Source organism: Barbus barbus (assembly GCF_936440315.1).
Source record: "Barbus barbus genome assembly, chromosome: 26".
Taxonomy (NCBI): Eukaryota; Metazoa; Chordata; class Actinopteri; order Cypriniformes; family Cyprinidae; genus Barbus; species Barbus barbus.
In genome coordinates, this window is record NC_136754.1 from 3,492,547 (window position 1) to 3,519,777 (window position 27,231).

Genomic DNA, 27,231 nt, shown 5'->3' on the forward strand with positions numbered 1-27,231 from the left:
GATGAAGTATTCAATCTCATGTGAGTGTATATTATGTAAAGCTTTTGTTGTTTGTTTGTTTGAGTAAAATGAGGGAAACATTATTTTTATTTTATTTGTGAGCTGGTTGCAGTACCAGCATGAGCCACTAGAGGCTCCCCAGACCCGAATTTAGGAAACCCTAGTTGTTCTCAGTGTAAAGACCATTAAATCCACCAGAGAGCGACATTGTATAGCCGTGACATGATGTGCATATTTTGACAGGCCCTCTGCTTCACTAACTTATCAAGAGCCATCCTCCCCAATACCACCATTTCCTTTCATATATTAGGACAAGCAGAAGCATTGCCCTGTTCTTGAGATGCATGCCGACTTTTCCACCCCAGATCCTCCACACAACAAATGCATTGTATTTCAGTGTCATTACATCATATTAAAAACACTACACACCATTAAACTAAACTCACATGCTTCAGTTCACTTGTTTATGTCTCCTCTATTTTTGTCTAATGCGATTCCTCTGGTACCTGGAGGGGCCCACCTTTGATCCAGAATAGCTGTGCTAATATATAAATGTGTTTGAACAGCGGATGTGTGTACAAGTCTGTGGTGTATAAATATATACAGAGGGACGTTTAGCAAAGCAACTCTCACAGGTTATTCCTTCCTCAGGTACTAATGTGGCTGGATGTGTTACTTTCTTTCTAAACATCTTTTTATTAATAAACAGGCCAATGGAGAATGATGGTGGTCCCCGAGGAGTTATTTCACAGTATTAAGATTCAATAGAAGGTGCCAACATCTGTGTTTAAGTATCTGGCCTAAACGGATGGAAACAAACTCTGTGCTACTGGAAGAATAAAGGCATAGTCTTCACTGTAACACAAAAGACATTGCACAGACAAGATGTTAATATAATGTCAATGGACTCTTCTAAATAACTCAATGCATGATGGCACAGAAAATAAAGACGTTTTGGACTGCGCTATTTGTGTAATGGTCCTTGAGATTGGAGGCTCGGGGCCATTTGGCTTGACTTTCTTTGAAGATGGTTTTGTGGAGGGTTAAACCCGTACTCCTCCCTCTCTCTGATGCCTGTCGCTCTTTCATTCTGCCCTGGAAAGGCTGTACGTCACTGTGGGTTCAGATATAAAATAGTCTTTGGCTGTATTTTGCCATCTGCGCACTGCTACTGTAGCACTGGACTGTAATTTGTGTCAGTGATGAGAGCATTTTTAGCTCTTGTCTTGTAACGTGTTGGTGGCATCGTGTTGGTGTTTGAACTTGTGGATATCCAGGATTCACAGTGTTGGGTGAGAAAGTATATATATTTTTTAAGGAATATTTGATGTTTTCTCAGCTTAACTTTTCTAAGGGCCATGGTGTTATGTTAAGGGCTATATGTAATCATGGTAACAATTTGTTTTGGATGCATTTGTTAAAATAACGTATCAAAATATGTTATCATTTGTTCATTGAATCATGGTACTGCTAAAGTATTTATTTGTATGTGCAAATTCAGAATTCTAAATGATAAGTAAATAACTAAATTATACATTAATTATATATGATATTATTTTACACAAATTTAAAAAAAAGTTGTTGTTTTTTTCCAGGCATTTTCTAACTGCTGCTTGGCTTCTTGTTGCCATACAATGCGGACATGGATGTTTTCTTCACTGATTGTTTGTGTTTTGTTACGGCACATCAGTGGATTCCAGCAAGAGGACACTCAAGCGGGTTTGTAACTTATTCTTAGTCTTATACTTTATAATGTATTAGTCAAATGGATTAAATCATTGAACACGTTAACAGTATAAAGCTGCATTAAATTGACACTCTTAAGGCATTCCCATGGCTCAAACATTAGAGCATGGCACTGTAGCAACGCCAAGGACATGGGTTTCATTTTCAGGGAATGCATGAACTGGTAAAACCTTAAAAGCAAGAATGCCAAATGCATAAATGTAAATGAATACACTTGAGAAAATTACTTTTGTAATACTTATTCTGTCATTCTTGTGTGCATTTAGTTGAGATGCCAGGCAAAAAGAGGGCCAATGTACCTGACTTTACTCTACATTTATTCAAGAATTGTAACCCAGGTTGTTCTGCATGTGGACCCTATGGGCAAATGTTTTCCTGGGCTTGCAGGTTGCAGTACAACTCCCAATGACCTTGCATTCATCATCGATGGCTCCTCGAGCTTGGGGATCCCTAATTTTGAAACAGCCAAGCGTTGGCTCATCAACATCACCAGTGGCTTTGACGTGAGCACCAGGCACACTCAGGTAGCAGTTGTCCAGTACAGCGACACCCCTCGACTTGAGATTCCTCTGGGAAAGCATGAGAACAGCCAGGAACTCATCGAGGCCATCACCTCCATCTCATACCTGGGGGGCAACACACGGACCGGCCGTGCCATCAAGTTCGCCACAGACCACGTCTTCGGGATGCCTAACCGCACATCCCAGTCTCCCAGAAACCGCATCGCCGTGGTTCTCACTGACGGGCGTTCGCAGGATGACGTTGAGGATGCCGCCATGGAGGCCAGGGCACAGAATATTGTTCTGTTTGCAGTCGGTGTAGGAAATGAGATCACTAACACTGAGTTGGTGTCTGTGGCTAACAAGCCAGCTTCAACTTACGTGCTACACGTGGAGGATTATAACTCCATTGCAAGCATATGGGACCTGATGGAGCAGAAACTGTGTGAGGGTGAGTGGTGCTATGGAGCATATTTTTCTCTATAACCAGAGACCAGTTTGTTCAGTTGTTTTCTTTATTTCTCCCTAATTGGAGAGACTTTTTAGTTACAAATCGACTTTGTCTCATATGTTTCTCCTCCCTTAGGTGGAATAAAAATGGATACAAATGAGTAAAATAGTTAAAATTCAATGTGAAAATTAATGTGAATAGCAGCTCAGAGTTGGCATTAAAAGAATTTGATGAGTTGATCTCGGACTTTTGCTTGCAGACTTTAATGTCTTGGCAAATAAGAGCACAGTTTTGAGACTTTGTTGAGATCTCTTCTGTAAAAACTGAGAATCTGAAATCTAGGTGTCCATTTGTTTTCTGTTTTCTTTCATTGCTGTTTAGGAGAAACAACTGAGATTTTAAATAGATGTAAATCAATCAGATCCCAAAAAATGGACATTTCTTATTCGGTTGTTATTTTCTGGTTATGTAAACCCATTTTGATTCAAAGCATCACACAACAGTTTATGTGCAACTGAAGTTTTGTGAATTGAGCAGTAACGTTCTCTCTTTCACAGAATCGGTGTGTCCGACACGGATCCCTGGGACAGTGAACGATCAGAAGGGCTTTGATTTAATGAGCCTGATGAAGATTGAGCAGGTGGCTCAGAAGGTTCAGGGCTCTTTGATATCAGAGAGAGCGTCACAGCTCAGCCCTCGTATGGACATCACCCACAACACCAGGTGATTTTTGCTTTACCACATCTATAGTTCCTGATATGCCCTGCATTGTTTGTGTTCTTGCACATGTTGAAGTGTTAGAATTATGTAAATTGTTGTGGTTGGAAAATTCAGGCTACTTTGACCTTCACTTGGTGTTCCTCACAGAGAGATCTTTCCAGAAGGCCTTCCACCAGCTTTTGTGTTTGTGGCCACTCTGCGTTTGAAGAACCCAGCTCACTGGATGAAGTTTGACCTGTTAAGGGTGTTATCTCAAGACGGGGTTAAGCAGATCGCTGTGACTGTGAACGGAGCAGACAAATCGGTCACTTTCACCAGCACCAGCACTCTGAAGAAAGAGCAGACAGTCATATTTAATGACCGAGGCATCAAGGTTGCTGAAATTTTTATATCACCCTTAAATCTCATTAAAAAAAAACACATTGGCTGCATACCAATTCACATGATATTTGTGCTAAACAGTATGCAAGATTAGAATGATTGCATCCCAATGTCTAGACAATAAGTATATTAATGTGTGTGTGTTTGTGTATTTTGCTAATATGGTTTATATCCCTGTAGAGGCTATTTGACACGGATTGGCATCAGCTGAAGTTCCTGGTGAAGCCCAAACGCATCACTTGTTTCGTGGATGGTGCATACGTGGAGGAGCAGCTCCTAGATGCAGTTGTTCCCATCTACATTAATGGAAAGATTCAAGTCGCCAAGAAAATTAATATTGAGACTACAGTCCCTGTGAGTGATTCCAACGTTTTATGGCTATTTTTGACTCCTGCCTGATCTACCCGAGTTTATATGTGCCAAACTAAGTGAAACTTAGATTGATCTTTTGCTACAACAATATTGTTCCAGATCATAAAATTTCGGTTGTGTTTTGTGTTTCTTTATCAGATAGTGCTGCAAAAGTTGCGGATCTACTGTGATCCCCAGCAAAGTGAGCGAGAGACGGCATGTGAAATTTACTCTGTGGTAAGAATGGTTTACTGGTTTGTTGTTGGTCTTGCTAGCCAAGTTGTTCACCATCAAAAGCTTTTTTGTGTCGACCAGCATGGTGTTTCTATTTTTTATTTTTTTAAATAAGGTTTCAAAAAAAGGAATGTAGTTCCAGGACCAACAAGAATGTTGATGCAGGCACATATCCATTTTGTGTATATTATGTTATCTGCTTCCACTGATTTCCTTCCCACTTTAATTTACCTTTCTGTTTTTTTTTTTTACAGGATGATGACAGGGTAAGTTACCAGCATTACTATTCTTGTTTTTTAAAATGTTTAATATGATTGGTTTACTTTATGTTTTATGTGCAATGTGTTATATTCCCAGTGTCCTTCGGATCGCTCTCCTGCTGTAGAAGGTTGTGATTGTCCTAGTGGTAAACCTGGTCTGCCCGGTCTACCTGGGCCTATGGTGAGACATTTTTTAAGCTATGCATCCTAATGGATTGACAGGCATAATTTGCTGAGGTCTTTTGATTGTTTGGGACATCTGATTAAAACACATATTTAACTCATTGTTTGAATGCAGGGCTTCAGAGGAGAGAGAGGCAGAGAAGGACCTCCTGGCCCTGATGGTAAACCTGTAAGTACAGCAGAATTATTAGTGGCGTTCATCATAAGGTTTGGACGTGCAATCAACATGATATATTTGTTCACCAGGGGAAGCAAGGAGAAAAGGGAGCATCTGGAGAGCCTGGTCGAGATGGACAGAAAGTGAGTAAAACATCAAGAACATTTTCTAATAACCTTAAAGCTTTACATTATTATTTTATTCTTCCATTTACAGGGTGAAGCAGGTGAACCAGGACAAAAGGGGGAGCGAGGGATGGAAGGACCCAAAGTATGTAGATTTTGAGATTTTCATTGTCATTGAAATTAGAAATAATGGCTTGCATAATTCTTCCCCCAATCTTTCAATAGGGAGAAATGGGACCACCAGGGCCTTCAGGACCAACAGTGAGACTCACATTTTTCTGTTGTTATGTGCAAAAAGTCTCTCTTTAGTAAGCAAAAGCTACAATGACTGAAATGATTTCCTTAAAATCTCTTCTAGGGCACTGGCTTTTCCAAACTGGATGTAGATGACTTGGGAATTCAAGGAAGCAAGGTTAAAAAAACAATACATCCTATTAAATCTATTGAAAATTACAGGAAATGATTACCAAACATTGTTTTTGCTTATACAAACTACCTTACAGGGAATCCCGGGAGAACCAGGGGAAATGGGACCACCCGGAAAACCCGGAATGAATGTAAGAAATCTGCTTTTAGCATCTACTTACGAATGTTCATACTGCGCATTGGTGATCATTAAAAGTTTTATCCCACTTTACAGTATTCTGTTTTAGTAAAAAGTAAAAAAAAGTTCTTTAATTAAAGGAGGTCTTCTTTATTGTCTTTACTCTGCAGGGAGAACCTGGGAAACCTGGTCTACCTGGACTTGCTGGTCTCAAGGTAAGACAGATTTCAGACAGACGTATCCAAAACTCTTATAATTCAACGACCACTACTCCTGTAATCATAATTAATCACAACCAGGGATGCTGTTCTATGTACCCTGTGATGATGGAGGCATATTAAACGGCAGCAGCCTCCAACACTGTTTTCTTTCATTCCAGTACAACTATCTAAACATTCATAGATCGCTATGCATTTACACGAGTAGCGAGATGACTTAAGAAGATTTTGTTTTCTGATAGATTTGCCAAAGTTAAGTGAGTTTATGCTTAAATGAGAACAGAAATACCTGCCACTGTGTAGAAAAAATAAATTAGCTTTTCTTTTGGATTAAGATCTTTCTTAGCCCATTGGAATACATTTAGTCTTGTTTCAAGCATAAGCCCACTTTATTGTGATAAATTCATCATAAATTTATCTTGCATCTCTATGCTTTTAAGGTAAATGTCTCTTGATTTAAGAATGCTTAGATGTTTTGTAAATCACTGGCTTTGGGTCCATAGGAAGGAAATGCTATACATCAGATCCTTGCCATTTTCAATCAGCACTGCTTGTTTTCTTTCAGCTGTGCATGAGAATGAATTCACTTCCTGTGTCAATATGACATAAAATAATGCACATTTTTTTGTGGTGTATATTTTTAGGGAAAATCCACCCATTAATATTTGGTCCTGTACCCCATGAATCTTAGTGATTTTGATGACTTCTGTCTTCTTTTTGAAGTTCGTGGAGTTTTTTTCTTGTTCTAGCACACAACATAGACAGGCAACCCTAGACAGTTTCAACTTCACACCCAGAATTTCAAAGTATTTAAAGAAGCACAGGGTGTAAACCATCAGATGTGTTAGGGATACGATCAGACATCCTCTCACATGAGAAAGTCCTGGATTATTTTAAGCACAAGGGCATATTTAACATTTTTCTTAGCTTTTTGCCAGCAGCAGACTGTAGTCTTGCCCAAAGGTCTATGTATAGCAACTTAAACACCCAGATTATGATGGGCCAATGACACAGTACACATCGTGAGCTGCTCTCTGCTCTAGATGAATATAAGGTCACATGCCAGCCAAATTACTATGTGCTGGTTACATGTTACATCAGTTAAGGTTTAGCGTTAGTGTAGTTATACTGTGGTATAATGATAAATAAGAGATGAATGTTGCTTTATGAAGTTTGTGGATCGTGGCAAAGCTCATTTTCACCAGGATGTTGACATTTAGTAAAAATAAACTAAGCACCTAAAATTAATATTTGGGAATGCCACCATGAATATTAAAAACACAGTGTGTAGGTCAACCCAGATGAGATCTTTAGTGCTCAGATATTTCTTGAGTGTCTTGTGGGATAAGAAAATAGAAACATAAGAACTGTTGACGAGTGGTGATAATTGGGTTGAATAATTTGATGAGAACTGTTTGAGCTCATATTGATATCTGTGACATCTGATTGCAGTTTGAGACATTTTTATATATGTAATATTTATTATTACAACCCCCCCTCCCTATAGTTTAAGCAAATGAGTGAGTTTTTAGACATAAATTAGAAGTCTGTCGCTCAGATCTATTTCCAGGCTACTGCATCTGTCTCAGCATCTGCGTGCCGCCCGTTCTCTGAAAATTAGTGCCACCCTGCCATTTACTGCCCCATTAAATCAAGCCTGTTTATCAGTACAGGGCTTTGATTTGACTCTTGGCGACACTCGGTGTTTGTTCAGGTTTGGATGTGGCTTGGTTTGAAAGATGTGACATTTAGATTTTGTTCCACAAAGCTATAAAATAACCTTTAAAACATTGAAACACGTTTGGTTATGTTCACTGAAATGAACTAACTTATAAAAAAAATGATTTATAGAATGCGTTTGGTCTTCAACATCATGTTTCGATGCTCACTCTTGCTCAAATGAATGATACTTTGGTCTTTTTGATAGATTATTGTTAAATTGAAATGATGGAAATCTCTTTGCACGTCTTTAAGCTCTGGAACTGTGCAGTTTGTGTTTAAACCCAGAAAATAGTTTTCATGTTCAAACCATGGGTTTCTTCTAGGTTTTACTCTAAATGCTTGATGCATCACACAACTGTTGTAGAATGTTTAAAGCACACATTGGTTTTAGATTTAAGTTTGAGACTTTGTGTAAGCTTTGTAAACTCGTTGTTGCTCTATTGTGTATTTTAGCACTTTGATAAGAAACTGTCTTAAAGGGCCATGGCTAGCGTATGCATGAGACTGAAAATTGAACTGGACAGGAACGGTATTATCATGCTAGTTTTTGTTAAGTCCTGGCCTTCCCACTTTGGATCTGAGACAGAATTGCTCACTTTAGCAGTAACACCAGGTTTTCCCAGACCACTAAGGGATGATTAGTTAACCAAAACTCGGTTTCATGTGGTGTGCCAGAAGTGAGCTCCCTCGTAAGGGTGGGTTTCCCGCAGCACAAGTGGTGCTGCCAACCCTGGAAACAGCCTTTAATCATGACATGCAGACATACATGCATATGGACTGTTAAAAGAAACTGAAACACGCAGACCCCAGAACCCAAGAACAACTCATTACTATGTTGATATTGAGTTTATTTGAACCGAAATGGGTCATTACTTGCGTTTCACCTGCATCAAACATTCAGTGCACGCACAAAAACTGCCACCAAAAGGTTAAAAGAGATTAAAGTCATGTGGAATCTCATAAATTCCTTTTAATTGGCCTTCTCCTGGATATAATTGCAGAGACGGCATAAGGTACAATTATTGTTTGTCATGTTTCGAAAGCATGCTTTGTGTGAGGTCTTTTCAAATGGCAGAGCTTCTAGACATTAGATAAAGTCTATATATGCATGTATTTAAGCGAGTGACCAAGAGAAATACAGTAAGGGAACGCCTGGGAAATAAACTGTTATTTGACCAAACATTTTATAATATAAAGATGCATTTTACATTAAAACGAAGCACATTTTATTAGGACTGTGTTCAGAATTGAATACTAGCATACTGCACAGTAAATACTTATTAGTGCTTGTTTGAAAAAATATATAACGCCGTAAAATATGCTACTTTAATGCATGACCTTGCTACATTGTTGGTTAAATTCAGATAGAAATAATATCATCTCAGAAATAAAATGCATTGTCAGTAATTTTCAGCTCAGTGAGGCCTACGATCAATCAGTTCCAAAAGAAATACAAAACTTGTGCTAATTGAAATAAAACAAGATTACAAAAACTATAGGCTAACAAGAAATTTATAAGCAATTTTTTGTGGGTCGACCATTTTTTGTTACACAAAGTCACTAATTTTTAGTCCAATGCGATAACATTAACTAGTATTTTCATTAAAAAAAAAAACCTCTCCGGGTCAAAATAACTGGAAAACATCATGAGGGTTAAAGTATTTTATTATTTGCAATTTATTACAAAAATCTAAGAAAATTTGCATGTACAGTTCACAAAATTCACAGTATGCATACTGCTTGAGCACATAAATAATATTGCTACCCTACAAAGCCAAAACTACTACTGGAAATGGCAAAAAAAATGTCTTAAATGTTTATTTATCTATTATTGTTCACACACTTTGTCTTGTAACTTTGTAAATCATAGCCTAAGAGAGGCACTTTTAGACTAAATGTGTAGTTACACTGTTTGCCTTTGTATGGCAGTGTTCTACAGCAGTGTGTTTTTCTGAACATATCCCATGCTTCATGCAAAACGTGGGATGTTACATATTTTCTGTCAGGTCTGTTTCAGCATACACAAAGTACATGCACATGTAACCAGAAACATGCTATTTTTGAATTCACATGATGGCCGGCCACAGCTCAGCATCTCGGGAAAGGAGGACATCTCTTACCAACATTCCCACATGTGTACGGCTTGTAATTTAGTACTTCAGAAAGTGCAAAAAAAGTCTTTAGATAAGCTCCCTTTACAGTAGGGTGTAACATGTTTAGATTTTAATGACAGGCTGTCTCAAATTTCATACTTGCTTTACAATTAAGATGTGCGCATATTTAACTTCTCAGTGCTTAATTTCCTCTTTATGTAATTAGTATGTAAAAAAAAAAAAAAAGCAACCCAAATTTGAACTGCAAAACTCTAATTATATCTGCAATTAGTTGAATGATTATTTAAGGCAAAGTGATAGTCTTTACCTGCAGCGTACCACATTTCCCCTCTTTCTAACCATATTTGTTTTTTATTTAGGGAGAGAAAGGAGATGTTGGTGCGGCAGGATCAGATGGACAACCAGGAATCCCTGTGAGTTTATTTTATCATCTTATGTGTCCTTATTATTTTTTGTATGCATGTTCCACCTCAGTTTTAGTTCTTTAGGTTTAGTTAACTTTAGTCGCTTTGAAAATATAGTTCATTCAGTTTGACCGATACCAATAAAATTCTAGTTCAGTTTTTAGGAATATATCAACTACTTTTCTGTGAAGTTTTTACATTCGAACTCCATTCTTGAATCTTTGCTTTTAAGTCACTTCCATTTCATTTTCATCACTTATTTCAAACTCTAGTTTAAAGGTTGGCTCGCTTTAGATTTTCTAGTCTGGTCTTTTCTGGTGTCTCTGGTCTTCACAAGGTTGAAGCTTCTTAAATAGCACATAAGCACAATAATGATGTTGATTTATGATGTTGACATATTTAATCACATATTTATGCGATGAGATTGACTGTGTCATAGTGAAAGGGCACTATATATAAAGTTTATTGCATGATGTTTCTGGTGGAAGGGGCCCTGTTACATGGTTTTCTGGGAGCTCTACATTTGGAAATGATGAAACCACAGTGTTTACTAATCCCAGAATACATCACTGAGATGTAGAGTAGCAGATGATACATGTATATAGTCAACATCAGCTCTGTTTATGCTCTAAATGTTCTTTAAAGTCATCCTGCTTCATTAGCCAATCACACATATGTAAACTGCAACTCTGACTATGAGGAAGGAAAATGCCGATTTAACGCAGCAGACAAGGCCTTAGTCAGTCTTATTTCGAAATGCCTCAGAAGCTGAGACAGACTCCTTTTAAGGGCCTCTCTGTAGGATCCAAGTCGAAAAGCTAACAAAAACATATTGGTTTTTTTTTTTTATTATTATTCCTAATCGTAATGTTCTTTCTCTTTTTTTTTTTTTACCGCTGGTTTTAAATTTGGAAGGCCAGGCCTGCTGACCCAAGTTGCTTTATTTCTTTGTTTGATTTCCTGAATTGATTAGCTTGAATGAATTCATGAAACTGCAACTTGAAACAACAGCTATGTCCCAGTTTGTTCTTTAAACTAAAAGATGCATTGGATGTCTTAGTTGTCTTTGATATCAAAAAGTCTTGTTTTCTCATCTTAACTTGTATCTTGCACAATGAGATAGGCAGGAAGAGCATGAAATTAACTGCTGATGATCTGCAAAGTTTCATGCAAGGGTGTCACTTCTGGAGAATGAGATCATGATTTCTGATACTGCATTCTTTTATTAGCTGCTGCTTTGTAAGACAAGCATCCCTTGTCACACATTTCCTCTGCACTTTGCTCATCCTTCTAGTCAGTGATTTGAACATAGCCTTATTTTTTTTATCTTGCAGCTATCTATTTCCACTTGAGGAGTGCTGGTTGATGGTTTCAATCCAAAGCTAATTTAAAGTGACTTCAGGTTGTTTATGCTTTCAGCTAAAGTCAGTTTTCATTTCTGTTTCAGCTAATGACTTGAAATGATGTGGTTTAGGCCTCAGTGTAAATATTGGCTTAGTTTGATATATGTATTCATATAGTAAGTTCTGCCTTTAACGTTTTTGCAAGCACACAATTCTTCCCATTTCCAAGCTCAGATGCTGAGAGCAGCCCTATGGAAACTTTTAGGAAGACATCTGTCTGGTGTCATGTGATTAATATAACCGTTAATACACCCTTCCCTCTTTCTGAGTTTGTGGTGAACCTCTCTGAATGATCTCATTTCTCCTTCTTTCCTGCAGAACCGTTTTATTTCGATTCATGCACACAGAGCAGGTGGAGACAGCGGTATTTCTAGTGCAGTCACTAGAGGTCGGCCGGTTTTCTGCACGTCCATTTCCTTCTGCCTGTCTGTCACAATGTCACAATGACTGTATGGAAACTTTGCAGAGGAACATTTGCTGTTTGATTGAACACTTTTACACTCATTCATTTCTGTGCTTCCTGGGTTGTGCTTCCTGTTTATGAACAATCAAACTGGCTCATTTGAAATAAAAATGTACAAGATCATGGGATCCCTGAAATCTGGTGCAGGAAATGGGACATATCTTTGGATGGTTGTAGGTGTGGTGATTTATGCCTCTCTTTTATCTTTCATCATAAACTCTCATGTAAACCTCTCTAATGAAAGAATACGTGCTTGCCAGTACATTGGATGGGTTACAGTGTGGCTTTGCTATGATACAGAAAGGCAGCACTGGGTAAGAAAACAGGCAATAGTGACAGTAAAAAGGTGCTGCCAGCATGTTAAGCCTGTGTTTTAGAGTAGATCCTTTGTAATTGTGTATTTTAGTCACTAGTGTATTTCAATCAATAGAAAATGGGATGTAACTAAACCTATGGGATGTACAACTGTACTGCCTAAATCGTAAACAACTTACTATGAATGCTTTTTGTGTTTTTCTTTAGGGTATGCAGGGGATTCCTGGAGAGACGGGCCCCGCTGGACCTCAAGTAAGAACCCAGATTTATCCAAAAATATAAAAATGATTAAATATAATAAAATATCATATGTTTCTTAAGCAGCAAATCATCATATTAGAATGATTTCTGAAATATCATGTGACACTCAAGGCTGGAGTAATGATACTGAAAATTCAGCTTTGCATCACAGAAATAAATGACATTTTTCACCTTTTTATAACAAAATTTATTTTGACAGGGTGAGCGTGGGATGCCAGGACCAGCAGGTTTTACTGGACCAAAAGGACAGCAGGTACAATATCTCATCATTTTACATGCAGGAACTATTTAGGTTGTTTATCAAGGCCTCTAATTTTGGGCAAGATGTCAAGTATGATTTGTTCATCAACTAAATCAGGTGGCTATTAAATAATTTTAAGAAATCAGACTTAGGATGATATTAGAGCTGCTTAAACTAAAATATTAAAAGAAAAACTCCAACCATACATGTGAACCTGAATATCACAGAGATTTTGTGGTGTGTAACCACCCAGCCACCACCTTGAACATTGTAGCAACCATATAGCAGCCCACTCATAAAACTTCACCAACCGCATAGCAAAACCGTGTCAACCACCCAGAACACCCTAGCTCGGGTTGGCACCACTCACGTGTTCTTCAGAAAATGTGAAAATCTAGTTTCCACCAGCAGTGGTAAATAATTTATTTTTTAAAGGTGAAGTGCAGCCCAAAGCCACATCATTGGTTAATGTTACCAGGAAGGTTTGATTTGTACCAAAGCGTTTAAACTTTGAGAAATTTACCTACGAATGACTTTGTTATTGTTGTCTTTGAACATTAAACTGACAGGCTAAGAAAAAAAATACACAAAATGTTGATGGTTATCATTGGAAGAGATATGGCAAATAAATATATTAGGCTTGAAATATTGATGTTTGTCTTACTGCAGAGTTGTCTTTAATTCTAGGGACCCCCAGGCCCAGTTGGCCCACCTGGCATAGAAGGTCCTCCAGGTCCAAAAGTAAGTCATCCCAGCTATGTGTAGTTTATTGCATATTTAGCATTCATTTGTTTTTTTTTTTTTTGTATAACTTCTGAAGTGATAAAAATTTTAAATGTAAAGAAATATATTGTTTAAAAATTTTTTTTTTCAAAGAAATTCATTATTTATTTAGCAAGGACGCATTAAATTGATCAAAAGTGAAAATATTTTGTATTTTTTTTATATCACGTCTTAGCATTTTATTGACCTTCTTATTTGTTGACAGGGGAATTCTGGCTCTCGCGGACAGGATGGGCTTCCTGGCCCACCTGGTGCTAAAGTGAGTGAGCTAAGGGAGGGGGATTTCCACACATAAAGGTCTGAAAATACGATATTATCTCTTTCAGTGACATACCTGCTGCTTCCTCAGCCAGCTTCAGGACATAACTTTAAGTAGCAGATGCTATATTAAACCTCTATCGAGTCATAATGTTCAGAAACCTTTAATTCACTTTACATAAGTTACACTGGTTGGGAGTCAACAATTAACAAGTCAAATGCTGAAGAAAAAAATAGGTATGAGAGGAAGGTTTTTAACGTAGGCCTACAAAAGCCAAAGCTGAGAGACATTTCGAGAGTGTGAAAAGGTTGCAATTTTTGTTTCATTGCGTTTATTTCACCACCTCCCACATTAAGCAGAAATGTTAAGTCTTAAAGTGACAGTTCGCCCAGAAATGAAAAGAAGTCTTGTGCACTATTCCATAGCTTATGTATATGACAAAAACAGACTGAAATTTATGTCTATCAGTGATATTGAGTGTGCTACACCGCCCTCCAAAAGTTTGGAAACACCCCTGGCAAAGTGGACGATATCAGCATAAATCCTTAGCATTTTTTGGTGCAAATACATTAAAGTAACTTGACATTATCATTGAAGACCAGCAATAAAACATAATAATGGCAATATATACCTCAAAGTCAGACATGCCCCTTGATGCCTGGTTACTGGTTTAAACTTGGCCCAGGTTTTTAAAAGATTTTTGAGTCAGCACACCTTAATACTGCAACTTCAACAACTGATTGCCAATTCAAAGTCAATGTTTGAATAAACTGACAGCTCGGATCCCCAGATTATGCAGAGCTGTAATAGCTGCTAATGGTGGATATTTTGATGAATCAATGTAGAAACTGTTTATGTAATAAAATATGTTTTCGTAGTTTGTGTTGTCCCTTATTGGTGCAAAATTATCACAAATTAAAAAGGATTCATGCCAATATTTTCCAAAACCCCACTTTTCTAGGGCGTTTCCAAACTTTTGGAGGGCAGTGTGTATGTCTATCATCTAATTAAAATGATACCTGTCATTAAGTTTAGTGATGTTGCACAAGAAAACAATCTATACTGAGTCTTATAAGAGTGGGTGTGCATGTATGTATCCGCAGGGTTCAGATGGAGAGCACGGCATTCAAGGTCCCCCTGGCATTACAGGTCTGCCAGGGTTTAAAGGTCATAAGGTACGTCCAACTTCAACCAAAATTTAACCTGAATTAGCTTCTGTCTTGCTTTAGAGGGTTTAATGAAGATGTGCATATACAATGGATGCAATCATACAATAGGTTACATTACAAATAGTCAATCATTGAAAAAGCAAAAAATGTATGGCGAGGACTTGATTCTGTGTATCATTTGTGTGAATTTCAAATGTGGAGGACGATGCATTTGTGGTTTAAGCAGAATAAATTATTGGAGTGCTGCATACTGTATGTTACAAGAAGTCTGTGGTTTTCACCGGAAGATTCAGTTATGATTAAAAGATCTAAAACATGCAGACTTTAATATGACTTTGACATCCCAAATTCACTAAAATTCGACATTTTTAAAAAAATATTTCTACCCTTACTATGTGAATAATATACTTGATATAATGAACAATATCACATTAATTATTCCAGAAATTTACATTACATTTACAATTTTTAAAACCTTAGGTTTATTCTCTTTTCTTCGCTTTGCAATGGGAATACACAATAGGCTGAATACTTTATTTTTCAACTATATAAATGATGAAAAGTGTGGAATTTTAAATGTAAATTCAGCAATTGACTATTTTTGACCTCTGTATGTACATTACGTTTGTGCACTTTAATGTATTATTAAAAATATTCTTAATTATTAAATGCCAATGCTCCTACGCTTGTATTTGTAGGGTGACTCAGGATCATCTGGACCAAAGGGAAGTCAGGTACTGTGACTGCTTAGTGATGAGCGACAGCTCTGACATTTGATTTCTCTTCAAAAGGAACATAGTATAAGAGAAAAGAGGAAGTAAAAAAAAAAGGTGTTAAACTACTGTGCAAAAACACTTTTTTTCTAACAGGAAAATTTTTTAACCTATGAAAGACACAGCATTCAGCAGTCAGGGTCAAAAAGTTGTTAACAAAGTACTACACAACATACCAGCTGGGCCAGGCTGATTTTACTAGTTAATGCTGGTCTAGATTGTGGATAGGCACAATCATGCTAAACAAAAGAAACTGGTTGATTATGTTAATGCATCTCTCTTTCCAGGGTGAGAAAGGAAACCAGGGAGAACCTGGAGTTGCTGGAAAACATGTATGTAACAGTCTTTATTAGTGGTGTTTCTAATGCAAATGTACTTCTGGTTATGGATTTGAATAAACCTGTTAAACCTACGCATTGAACTTTGAAACCCAACTTGGCCCACAGTGCTTGTGCAATGGAAAGGAAAACATCCCACAGATTTACTTAAAAGAGCGAACCCCAATAATATCTAGAAACGTGAATATTATACAGAATATCATAAGATTTTTTTCTTTTTCGAAAGAAATTAATACTTCTGTTCAGCAAGGATCCTTTAAATTGATCAAAAGCAACAGTAAAGACATTGGTAATGTTACAAAAGATTTATATTTCAGAAAAATGCTGTTCTTTTAAACTGTTCATCAAAGAATCCTGAAAAAAAACATCGGTTTCAACATTGATAATTGTTTATTGAGCAGCAAATCAAGACTTCTTTTAAAAACATAGACATTTTTTTTTTTTTTTTTTTTTTTTTTTTTTAGATATAAATGTCTAAATGTGATGTGCGTAAATGAAATTTCTCGTAAAATGTCAAGATATTCAAATTGTACTTCTGTCATTCTCAACAGGGTGAACCAGGTCTGAAAGGGAACAAAGGAGAGGTAAAACATAACTACTGTTGTCAATGTCTCACAACCATTTCCTGATGAGTCGGAATCTAGAGGGCTTTTGGTTCCTTAGCAAGAGAGTAAAACAAGTTTCAATGTTTTGAGCCAAACATATGCAGTCGCTCAGCATTCGAAGATCTTGTTTGCACCTCCTTCATAAATGAAACCTTTTTTTTTTCACATTACTCGAACAATATGCACAAATACTGAAGGATTCATTAAAAAAGCTTTCATTTCTTGTGTTATTCATTCTGTAACCGTGAAGTGAATTGTTCTCCAAAGCATTTAAGCATGTGTAAATACAATATAATTACACCACAAAATAATAAAGACAATAAATGAGTAATAAATGAGAGATTAAGTACAATAAAATAATAATAACAAAGGAATATCTCTAATATTAATTATAATAATTAAAATTATATACAGTGAAGAATGTCAAATAAAGCAAACTAACTATTTCGTATGGTACATATCGTGTATACATATTTTTCAGCTAGTTTGACTGCCTCTCTTGTAGGGATGGGCGATATATCGCATCTGGTTGCATGCGCATCTCGTCAGTAAAGCCGGTTCCTTGATTAGCGCTAAATCTCCATCACCTGTTTTCAAATGGAGCGGCATTTAATACACGGAGCCGTAGTTCACTGACAAGCTACGCAATATCGCTTTCATTATTGCAGATATATCGCCTTCGACAATGAAAGCTTGTCAGTCACTACGGCTCCGTGTATTAAATGCCGCTCCATTTGAAAACAGGTGATGGAGATTTAGCGCTAATCAAGGAACCGGCTTTACTGACGAATGAATGAATGATGCATTTATATAGCGCTTTATTGTGTATTGCTGTACACCCAAAGCTTTTTACAATCATGTGGGGGTCTCTCCTCAACCACCACCAGTGTGCAGCATCCACTTGGATGATGCGACGGCAGCCACAGCACAACGGCGCCAGTGCGCTCACCACACACCAGCTACAGGTGGAGAGGAGAGAGTGATAGAGCCAATCAAGTGGATGGGGATTATTAGGAGGTCATGATAGACAAGGGCCAGTAGAGGGAATTTGGCCAGGACACCGGGGTTACACCCCTACTCTTTACGAGAAGTGTCATGGGATTTTTAATGACCACAGAGAGTCAGGACCTCGGTTTAACGTCTCATCCGAAAGACGGTGCTTTTTGACAGTATAGTGTCCCCGTCACTATACCGGGGCGTTAGGACCCACACAGACCACAGGGTGAGCACCCCCTGCTGGCCTCACTAACACCTCTTCCAACAGCAACCTAGTTTTCACCGGAGGTCTCCCATCCAGGTACTGACCAGGCTCAACCCTGCTTAGCTTCAGTGGGCAACCGGTCTTGAGCTGCAGGGTGATATGGCTGTGGCCATGGGACGAGATGCGCATGCATATCGCATACGATATATCGCCCATCCCTACTCTCTTGAGTATATAGTGTAGTTTCTCTGAGTCATTTAGAGTAAAGAATGAACAATTCAATGCTTCAAATTGTGGAAAAAATATTTGCCTTGTGGTGTAGGCCTACTTGTTTCTAATCCTCTATTTGATTCTGTTCGCAGTGTTTGCATCACTGCTCTCTCGTATTCAGGATTTTTTTATATCTTCCTTTCTCTATTTCGAAGTCGTGGTCAGTTAGTCGATATTTAGATTTTTTGTTGTCTTTCTTTTAATTGTTTGATTGATAAGTAATTTGCCAATTTGGTGGTATACTGGAGTTTGGTTTGGAGGTCAAATTAGTTTTTTAATTTTTCATCGTAATTAGTCTTTAGATTTTTGTCAGTTGGAGTCCAACTCAGCTTGAGTTTCATTCATTAGTTGAAGCACAAGTGTATTTAGAGGATGAGACACTGTGGGGGTTTGATTGGCTTCATATTGAATAGATTCAGTGTCATATTGACTGAAGTGATGCCTGAATTGAACTGCTCTTTTTTTTTTTTTTTTCAATGTGTAAGGGGTATAAGCCCAGTTCAGCCCTGCAGGCATTGTTAGAAGTGCCTCTGTTTACTCTTAGAATGTTTTTTTGCACATTCCAATTGTGTTCTTTCTATTACACTTTTATCCCAATTTTCAAACTTTAATACTGGTGCCCAAATTTCACTCCTTTTCAGCCAGGTGTAGCAGGGGAGCCTGGGAGCAGAGGGGCCGATGGCAAAAAGGGAGATATGGGTCCATCAGGGCCATCTGGATCTCAAGGCTTTCCAGGTCTAGACGGTTTACCAGGACAGCCAGGACTTCCAGGACACCCAGGGAAACCTGTGAGTGTGATGCTTCTGAGCATTTATAGGGCATGTACTGTATGATGGCGATGATGGTCTTGTTCAAATATGACACACACTGTGTTACAGGGCAAAGCACCTTCAGAAGAGCAGCTGATGAAGATCTGTGCCTCTGTGCTACAGAGTAAGTTTTTATGTATTGTACTGGTCTTTTGTCTTATTTCATTGGCAAATAAATTGAGTGATGTTGAGATGAATGATAAAATATGCTGATGCAAGCATCACTTTTAATGTTTGCCCATATTTGTGGTTAGAATTTGATAAACCCCCTAACTGTATTACATTTAGTCATGTAACTCATCCTTCTTATATTTACCATGAAGCGGTCACTCTAGCAACCACAAACGTGCTAAAAACACTCAGACCACCTTAGCAACACACCCACAACACCCACAACATGTCTGTGACTTTTGTATGGAGAGTCACTCGTATGTTCTTCAGAAAATGTAAAACTCTAGTATTTGAGATGTCATGAATTTGCATATTCATATGCATTCTACATGTCAGATGATTTTATTTTGCTGAAAAAGACAACGATACTCAAGATGAATAGCATTTGACTCATGATGTGTGTAACTGTCAGATAGCTGGATTCATCTGGAGTAACTTTTAGGGCAACTTTCAGTTCTCTGTAAAAAAGAGGAAAACAAATAAGTCCATTTGTTGAGCCAGCATATGGCTATTTTTTATATAGCCGTTACTGTCACAAATGTTACACCACCTTCTCTACACTCCTTAAAATTCTATGAAATCCACACAAATGACACTTGTTGCTTGCATGTAGTAAGAGATAGTGGTTATTCTTACAAAATAAATGACGTCAGGATGATCGCAACATTAATGAGAAGCATTTGTACATTATCTTGCTGTTTGATGAATAATTTATGTGAGAATGAGAGACGTGAAACCAGCACTACTGTAAAGCTTAGAATAGTTGACTGTAGAACACAGCAATTGAGCAATCATGAAATAACACCTATAGTATTCTATCTAGCAACTGCATGTACAGGTGTGTAGTGAATTCATTCATATTAGAAAAGTCAAACTAAGCACTGAGGACTTAATGTCAACATTTTATCGTCTTGACATCTCTCTAAATCAATGGTTCTCAACCACTAGGGGGCATACAACATAAGCTAAGACATGCAGAAGTAAGCTGACATTATGTTTCTTATTTTAATTTGTGCCCTGGACTTCTGTTGTTTTATTTAAAACTTCATATAAATGAGGAAGAATGTAGTTTTTAGACATGGCAAAGTCAGGGAAATCAAGTTTATAATGAATATAAATCTTTCTAGTGATATCAAGCACTTATATATTTTATCGTGTGGAAATTAGTATTTGTGACACAATTAAATTGAAAAATGTCCGTCATCAAGGTTATTACAGTTAACTAAAACTAAACCAAAACTCAAACTTTTTTTTTTAGCTAGTTGCCATTTTTCATTTTCATTTAGTTTATCTTGCTGTACTGAAATAAATAAAACTGAAATAAAAAGTAATAAAACAATATGGACACGCACATGCACAAAAATAACAAAAAATTAAATAAAATAAAATTTATATATATATATATATATATATATATATATATATATATATATATATATATATATATATATACATATACACACATATATATACACATATATATATATATATATATATATATAAATAGCATCTCAGTGATACTAAAATAACACTGGTAGTAATGTCATGTAAATTGATTGGCAAAAAAGTGTAAAGAAGATTGTTATTCAAAACTATTTTAATTATTTACTGTACATTTTATAATACGTTTTTAAATTGCATTATAAATTTCACCTTTGTTTTATTTTTAATTGGATTTTTTTTACATATTACCACTCCTAGTACAAGACACAAGTCAAAAAGGTTGAGAATCACTGCACTAAATGTTCCTTCAACAGGCCAGCTGCCACAGTTCCTGCAGGTGATGGGCCAAAGTAGCTGCCAACACTGTGAAACCAAACAAGGACCACCAGGTGATCCAGGTCCCCCAGGCCCAACGGGCCCATCTGGACCCCCTGGGTATCCCGGCAGGGCAGGGTCTCCAGGCTACCCAGGAACTCCAGGGACGAGGGGACCTGAAGGGGTGAAAGGTGAGAATTATGTCAATCTGTTTGGAAGTTTATTCATCTTTTGATTATAAAGTGACTGAAGGGAAAATGGTGCTTGAATGTTTTTCTTACAGGTGATATTGGCCCAGTGGGCATGAAAGGTGCTAAAGGACAGGGTCAAATGGGGTTGCCAGGTCCACCTGGTCCAGCAGGTATAAAAACCAATATATTCATGCATGATAATAATCCCCTTTTTTGTATTTTTTTGTCTTTTGCAAGCACGGTCAGAAGTAATTTTCTCTTCCACAGGTTTCCAGGGCCCACGTGGGGAAGACGGTGAGGGATATCCTGGGCCTTCCGGTCCACCAGGGAAACCAGGCACTCCAGGGACCCCAGGCAAACGTGGGCCCCCTGGACCCATGGGGGTTTGTGATCTGTCCTCTTGTTATCAAGCCTATGGCTTTCGGGACGATCCCTTCAGGAAAGGACCTAACTTTTAGCATCAGGACAGTGGGATCGTACTGATTCTGTACAGTCTTTTCTCTCTCAAATGGACCGTTCTGGTGCTCAGCCTTGACCTCAAGAACTCATAACCTCTAAAGAACGATGATCTTGACATTAAATGTGATATTGTGTTTTCCTGTTTGAGAATCTTGTGTTGAATGTGTTAAATCATGAATCAATGTTTTTGATTGGTTTTGATGCATGTCTTGGCTGCTCTTTTCCAAAGGGGCTGTTGAGCTCCAAAAAAGTGGTCAGTAGAACTCATGCATTATATTCCAAGCTTTCTGAAGCCTTTGTGCAAAAAGCAGACTAAAAATTCAGTCCTTACTTGATGAAAATGCTCTCAAACATCATGCATGTTCATGTACTGTTCATACATCTTCGATTCTCTCGTGTCCTGTGACCAATTTAATTTAAATTTTCAACTTCTTTTTTTTGGGGGTGAATTGTTCCTTTAAAGAAAAATTGCTATACTGTATCCACTGCACTGCCTAGGCAAGCTACCTCTGTACAGGAATTAGCAATTTCTACGGGCTATGCATTGAGCTTATGTTCAAATTTGAGAATACTTCTGCTCAAGGGCTAATTTGTTAGTTCTTATAGGAACATTTTTACTACTACAGCATTTTATTATTATTATTATTATTATTTAATTACACTTTTAATTGTTTGAGAATTTGTCTTGTAGGTTTTAGCTGTAATTGTAATAGTGTAGTTTTGGCATGTCTATTTTTGACTGGATAGATTCGTGAAAAGAGCAGCAATTAACATCTATTTATGATTTAATGTTTCCTGTTCATGTTCTTTTTTCATTAATGCACGTAGGATTTTAGCCTTGTCGTGTTTTTTTTTTTTTTACTGAATTTATCATTTAATTTGTGCAGCTGATATTTGGAATTCTTAAAATTACAATAAATATTTTATAATTTTAATAATTTCACTTCTCAAGTTGTTTCTCGTTCTCCAAAAAAAAAAAAAAAAAAAAAACAATTTTCCCCATGACATTTTAAAAACATTGACCCAAAATTAGCAAAGGCGGTGTGGTTTCACGTAGTGCTGACGAGTTGATTTAAATGCTCTTTGCAGTATCTCGTTCAGGATGTGTGCTAAGTTTTCTCGGTAAGCCACAACGTGGTTGCATCAGTTCAGCCAGGGCTGCTCAGAGTTTCATAAACTCCTCTTACAAAGGCATTGGTGAGTGAAGCCAATATTTGATGCTCAGAATGAACCTCAACCCAAATATATATTAACTGTATTATTGTGTGTTTGCTTTTGTTTGATTTTATTGCTGCAGAAATCTGACCTGAGCAACCAGAGAGATACCAATGGATTATTTTGATGAAGAATACTTTAACAATTTTTTCAATGAAACCAATGACACGGGATACATAGGACAAGCCGTAACCGTAGAGGTTCCTTTATGCAAGAAAAGCGATGTGATAAAGTTCGGAGCAGCATTTCTCCCAGCTTTCTACTACACTAACTTCTTTCTGAGCTTGGTTGGAAATGGACTGGTGCTGTGCATCATCTACAAATATGAGAAGCTCAGCACGGTTACCAACATATTCTTGCTCAACCTCGTCATTTCAGACCTCATCTTCGCCTTCAGCCTCCCTTTCTGGGCAGTCTACCACAAATCTGAATGGATCTTTGGCAGAGGCCTTTGCAAGTTGGTGGGAAGCTGTTATTCCATCGGCTTCAACAGCTCCATCCTCTTCCTCACCCTCATGACCTTTGACCGCTACCTTGCGGTGGTCCACGCCATCTCTGCAGCCCAGAGCAGGAGGTTGACTTATGCGTTTGCGTCATCCGCCGCTGTCTGGGTGCTCAGTATTTTGGCTAGTTTAAAGGATATCGTTTTTCACGATGTGATGAAAGGAGGAGACGGTTTGCTGTGCGAAATGACCGGTTACCACCAGAGTTTCCTCACAAAATGGGAGCAGATGGGTTATTATCAGCAGTTTTTCCTTTTCTTCTTGGTGCCTCTGGGTATTGTCCTGTACTGCTACATCCGCATAACCATCAGGATCATATCCACTCGCATCACGGAGAAGTGCAGGGCGGTCAAACTCATCTTTGTCATCGTCTTCACCTTCTTCATCTGCTGGACGCCTTACAACATGGTCATCCTGTTGAAAGCCATCAAGACGTCCTTTGAAGAGCAGAATGACTGCTCAAACGCCCTCGACTATGCGCTGTACATCACACGAAATGTTGCCTACCTGTACTGCTGCATCTCCCCTGTCTTCTACACATTTTTGGGGAAGAAGTTTCAAAACCATTTTCTGAAGCTTTTGTCCAAGCGTGTCCCGTGTCTGAAGATCAATGCTGCCATGCTGTCAACAACCAGTAAAACCACATCAATCAGGAGCCCAAACACTGACTACTGAGCATTTACGGGACTAACAAGACTGTGGTTTGTATGTGTGAAATGCGATTTGTTGATAAGTTTGTTGTTAGCAGGACTCCGATAAAAGAAAAACTAAGAATCCAAAGTGTAATGTTTCTTTTGAGTGTAGTGTTCAGTAATTTCTCATTCAGTGCATATTAATGACTAGTATATGTCTGAGTTCAATTTGATCTAATTTAGAAAAAGCATTGATAATAAATGTAATATTTTACTATTTGATGTACATATGTAAATATTTTGTCACAAATGTCACAATTGATATCAAAAACTTTTTTTTTTTTTTTTTGCTTATGTATTAGCAAAATGAAAAATTAAAATATAAAAATTTCCCATTTACTTTCAAAAAAATGTTTTTGATATGTTTTACTAAGTTGAGCAACAGCGTTGTTGACAATTGCCATATTTTACTGTCCATTTACTGTATAGGTTTAGCTATATGTAAATGTTTATCTCAAATATCTCTTTGATGATATCAAAATCAGAAAAAAAATTACTTCTGTGATGCAAGATTGTCATTGTGTACTGTGTAACTTTACAGTCTTAAAATCTATCCTTGTGTAATTTTCTATTTTGTGTAAAATTATTGTTGTAAAGTAGGTCAACTTATTGAAAATTTGAGTGCCATTAATTGCTGGTGTATTTGAGAAAAAAATATTAGTGACAGGAAGCTTCCTTGTATTATCTTTTCTCCCTTATTGGCGACCTGTTCTTTAAACAGTATATGAAACTCACACTTTTGGCCCTTTTAAAGTTCTCTGACATGAGTAAACTTCCTGTCTTGTCAACACCTAAACACATCGTATTCATCAGATCATTGTGATTCATCAGATCTTTATTTGAAGGATGAACTCATTCTCTGTTGTACATTCTTGTGGTTCTCAAATAATTTGAAGGCATGACAATAAATCATTATAAATAATCTGTTGGTTGTGGTTGTTTTCATTTAAGACACAAGCATCGTTTTTTTAATCCATAATGTGTTATAGCTCTCTTTCCATTGCATCATACTAACCATCTTTTAGTGCTTTGTAGTTGACACTTTTCTTTTTAAGAATGGCTTGATTAAAAATGAGGTCACTATGCTGTTGGTTTGTGGGTATTTCTATGCATCTGATCAGGCAGCAGATTGTATCAGACTGTATCAGTAGTCATGGTTAACTGCTTAATTTGCTCAGGGATAATTGAATATTTAGGATACAAAAAATTAATGCTGTCAGTTGTTGTCTGTGAAGCTACGCAAAATGTTCATCCGCCAGATCTTGCAAAATTCTGCAGAAATACACAATACAGCATTTCCAAAGGAAAATGATAATAGCCTTTTACAGGGCTGATTAATTCTGATTCCTGGAATCGACTGCGTCAATTCTGAGAATTGATACTTTGCTGTTGTCTTCTGAAGGCAGCATTTTTCAGTTTTCGGATGCAGTCAATGATTCCCTTTGTGGGAAATGATTCCAATACACTCGATTCCCAAAGCCTCAGGATCGATTCATTTGGTACAAAATATGACAAATACTCAATCTTCCCATGCTGTTTCATTAAAACCTAAAATATATTAACCATATGACTCCTTTATCAGCTAATTATACATGCATATTTCAGATACACAACAACCCGAGTCAAGCTTTATTGCCATTCTGTTACAAGTGTGGTCATACAGTGCAACGAAATGTCGTGTCTCACAGGACTACAGTGCTATATACTAATTAAACATAAATATAAACATCCAACAATAGAAGTATAAGAAAAACAATTATAGACAGTTGACTAGGCCTATCTGACTATACATATACTATAAATAGTTGGCTATCCATACACATAATCTGAAACTTTACATAAATACTGTACATGAAATTGTGCAAAAGAGATATTTTAGTCCGAGGAAGCAGTGCAGTGTGCAAGATTATTTGCAGTGAAATGCACAAGTAAACATATATGATCAAATTGGGTATATGGAGCAGGGAGTGTTTATAAAAGTGTCTAGTGCACATACAGAGATACATTTGTGTTGATTTATAACCTTTAAATTAATTTATATTATAATCTCTTCTAAATTAATATCTTTCCATTTCCATTTTTTCACAAACAATCATTTTCTGTCGTCAAAACACAGTTTCCCAGAAGCACTTGTTCACTAACAGCGTCCTGTGAGGAACATCAAATCACATCCAAGCCCGACCATCCATTCATCCAATCAAATCCAGTCACTATAGAAACGACCAATCAGCAGCCAGTCGCTATCCAGACATCCAGTCAGCGTCCAGACGATCAGTGCGGAATGTGGCGTGAATGACGTAACCACGATCATAACTGAAAAAAACAAAACAAGAAATCAATCTGACGGAGCGTTTCCATTGGTTACAGGCTCCTGGTACCCAGAGGATGTAGCATCTCCTGCGGTAGCTTAGCAAACAGGGCAAATGTGAGGAAAGGGCGGCTGTTGTGCGGGTAAATATGGGACGGATAATGGCCATATGAACGAGAAGGTGATGATTCACCGGCAGGTGATACTGACCCAGGTGAGTGTGTGTGTTACACTGATGTAAGTTACCGCTCTTCAGGCGTGATTTGCGATGTCTGTAGCGAGAGGCAGTGTTTGACAATACGGTAACAGTAGGCTTCAGTAGTGTACGGCGCTGCGGTATAATGCTGTTTAAAAAGCTGTTTCCATTTATTTTGCCTGGTGTTATTATTCAGATGATGTTCAACATCAGTCGCGGCCTCGCGCGTCTTTGTGTGGTGCGCGCCCGTTTACGTGCACGTGCGTGTGTATTTGGCCCAGATGAGCATCCTCATCCTCATTCCTGAACCCTAAACTCGACACAGCAACACTACACTTAAAACTATATAACAAATGTATGTATATATATATATGTGTGTGTTTGTTTGTTTGTTTGTTTGTTTGTTTGTTTGTTTGTTTGTCTGTGTGTGTGTGTGTGTGTGTATATATATTTCACATCAAAAACTATATTTACATTTTTAGATTGTTGAAGGTTAGCTAACTGTAGCAGGGACACTAAAAGTTGGGATTAAATTGGGTAAAAAATACTGTCAAATTATTATTACTATACTATTTGAGATTCATTAAGTAAAATTCTTTGGGATAAAAAAAATAAATAAAACAAACTACCCAAAAATCATCTTAAACCTTAATCTATATATAAAACTACAGCACTACTAAAATGTCTACACATAAACTCCATCCTAAGTGAATGCAAATGAAGTTATGATGAACTCGA

At 37.4% G+C, this 27,231-nt stretch overlaps 3 protein-coding genes across 3 annotated transcripts in view; all 3 read left to right on the forward strand.

Moving 5' to 3' along the window:
- Nucleotides 1–2,105: 2,105 nt before the first annotated feature.
- Nucleotides 2,106–21,578, forward strand: LOC306845775 (uncharacterized protein; the record flags this gene model as incomplete). Its single annotated transcript, XM_079378756.1, has 27 exons — nt 2,106–2,697; nt 3,255–3,420; nt 3,565–3,790; nt 3,979–4,152; nt 4,309–4,386; nt 4,638–4,649; nt 4,741–4,824; nt 4,942–4,995; nt 5,073–5,126; nt 5,200–5,253; nt 5,334–5,369; nt 5,467–5,520; nt 5,612–5,665; nt 5,823–5,867; nt 10,066–10,119; nt 12,499–12,543; nt 12,752–12,805; nt 13,481–13,534; nt 13,782–13,835; nt 14,939–15,010; nt 16,065–16,109; nt 16,667–16,699; nt 18,833–18,979; nt 19,070–19,124; nt 20,929–21,120; nt 21,213–21,290; nt 21,388–21,578. The coding sequence occupies 27 exons, from the start codon at nt 2,106–2,108 to the stop codon at nt 21,576–21,578; spliced, it is 2,757 nt and encodes a 918-aa protein (XP_079234882.1).
- Nucleotides 21,579–22,680: 1,102 nt separating this feature from the next.
- LOC306846122 (C-C chemokine receptor type 4-like) lies at nt 22,681–24,905 on the forward strand. Its single transcript, XM_079379246.1, has 2 exons — nt 22,681–22,776; nt 22,877–24,905. Exon 2 carries the CDS (start codon nt 22,908–22,910, stop codon nt 23,970–23,972), a length of 1,065 nt encoding a protein of 354 aa, XP_079235372.1. The 5' UTR covers nt 22,681–22,776; nt 22,877–22,907; the 3' UTR covers nt 23,973–24,905.
- Nucleotides 24,906–26,258: 1,353 nt separating this feature from the next.
- Nucleotides 26,259–27,231, forward strand: part of LOC306846084 (E3 ubiquitin-protein ligase HECW1-like) — a 63,310-nt gene continuing 62,337 nt past the window's right edge. The window contains exon 1 of the mRNA XM_079379189.1: nt 26,259–26,511. Within this exon, the coding sequence (XP_079235315.1) occupies nt 26,467–26,511 (45 nt within the window). The 5' untranslated portion in view covers nt 26,259–26,466. The remainder of the gene's footprint in view (nt 26,512–27,231) is intronic.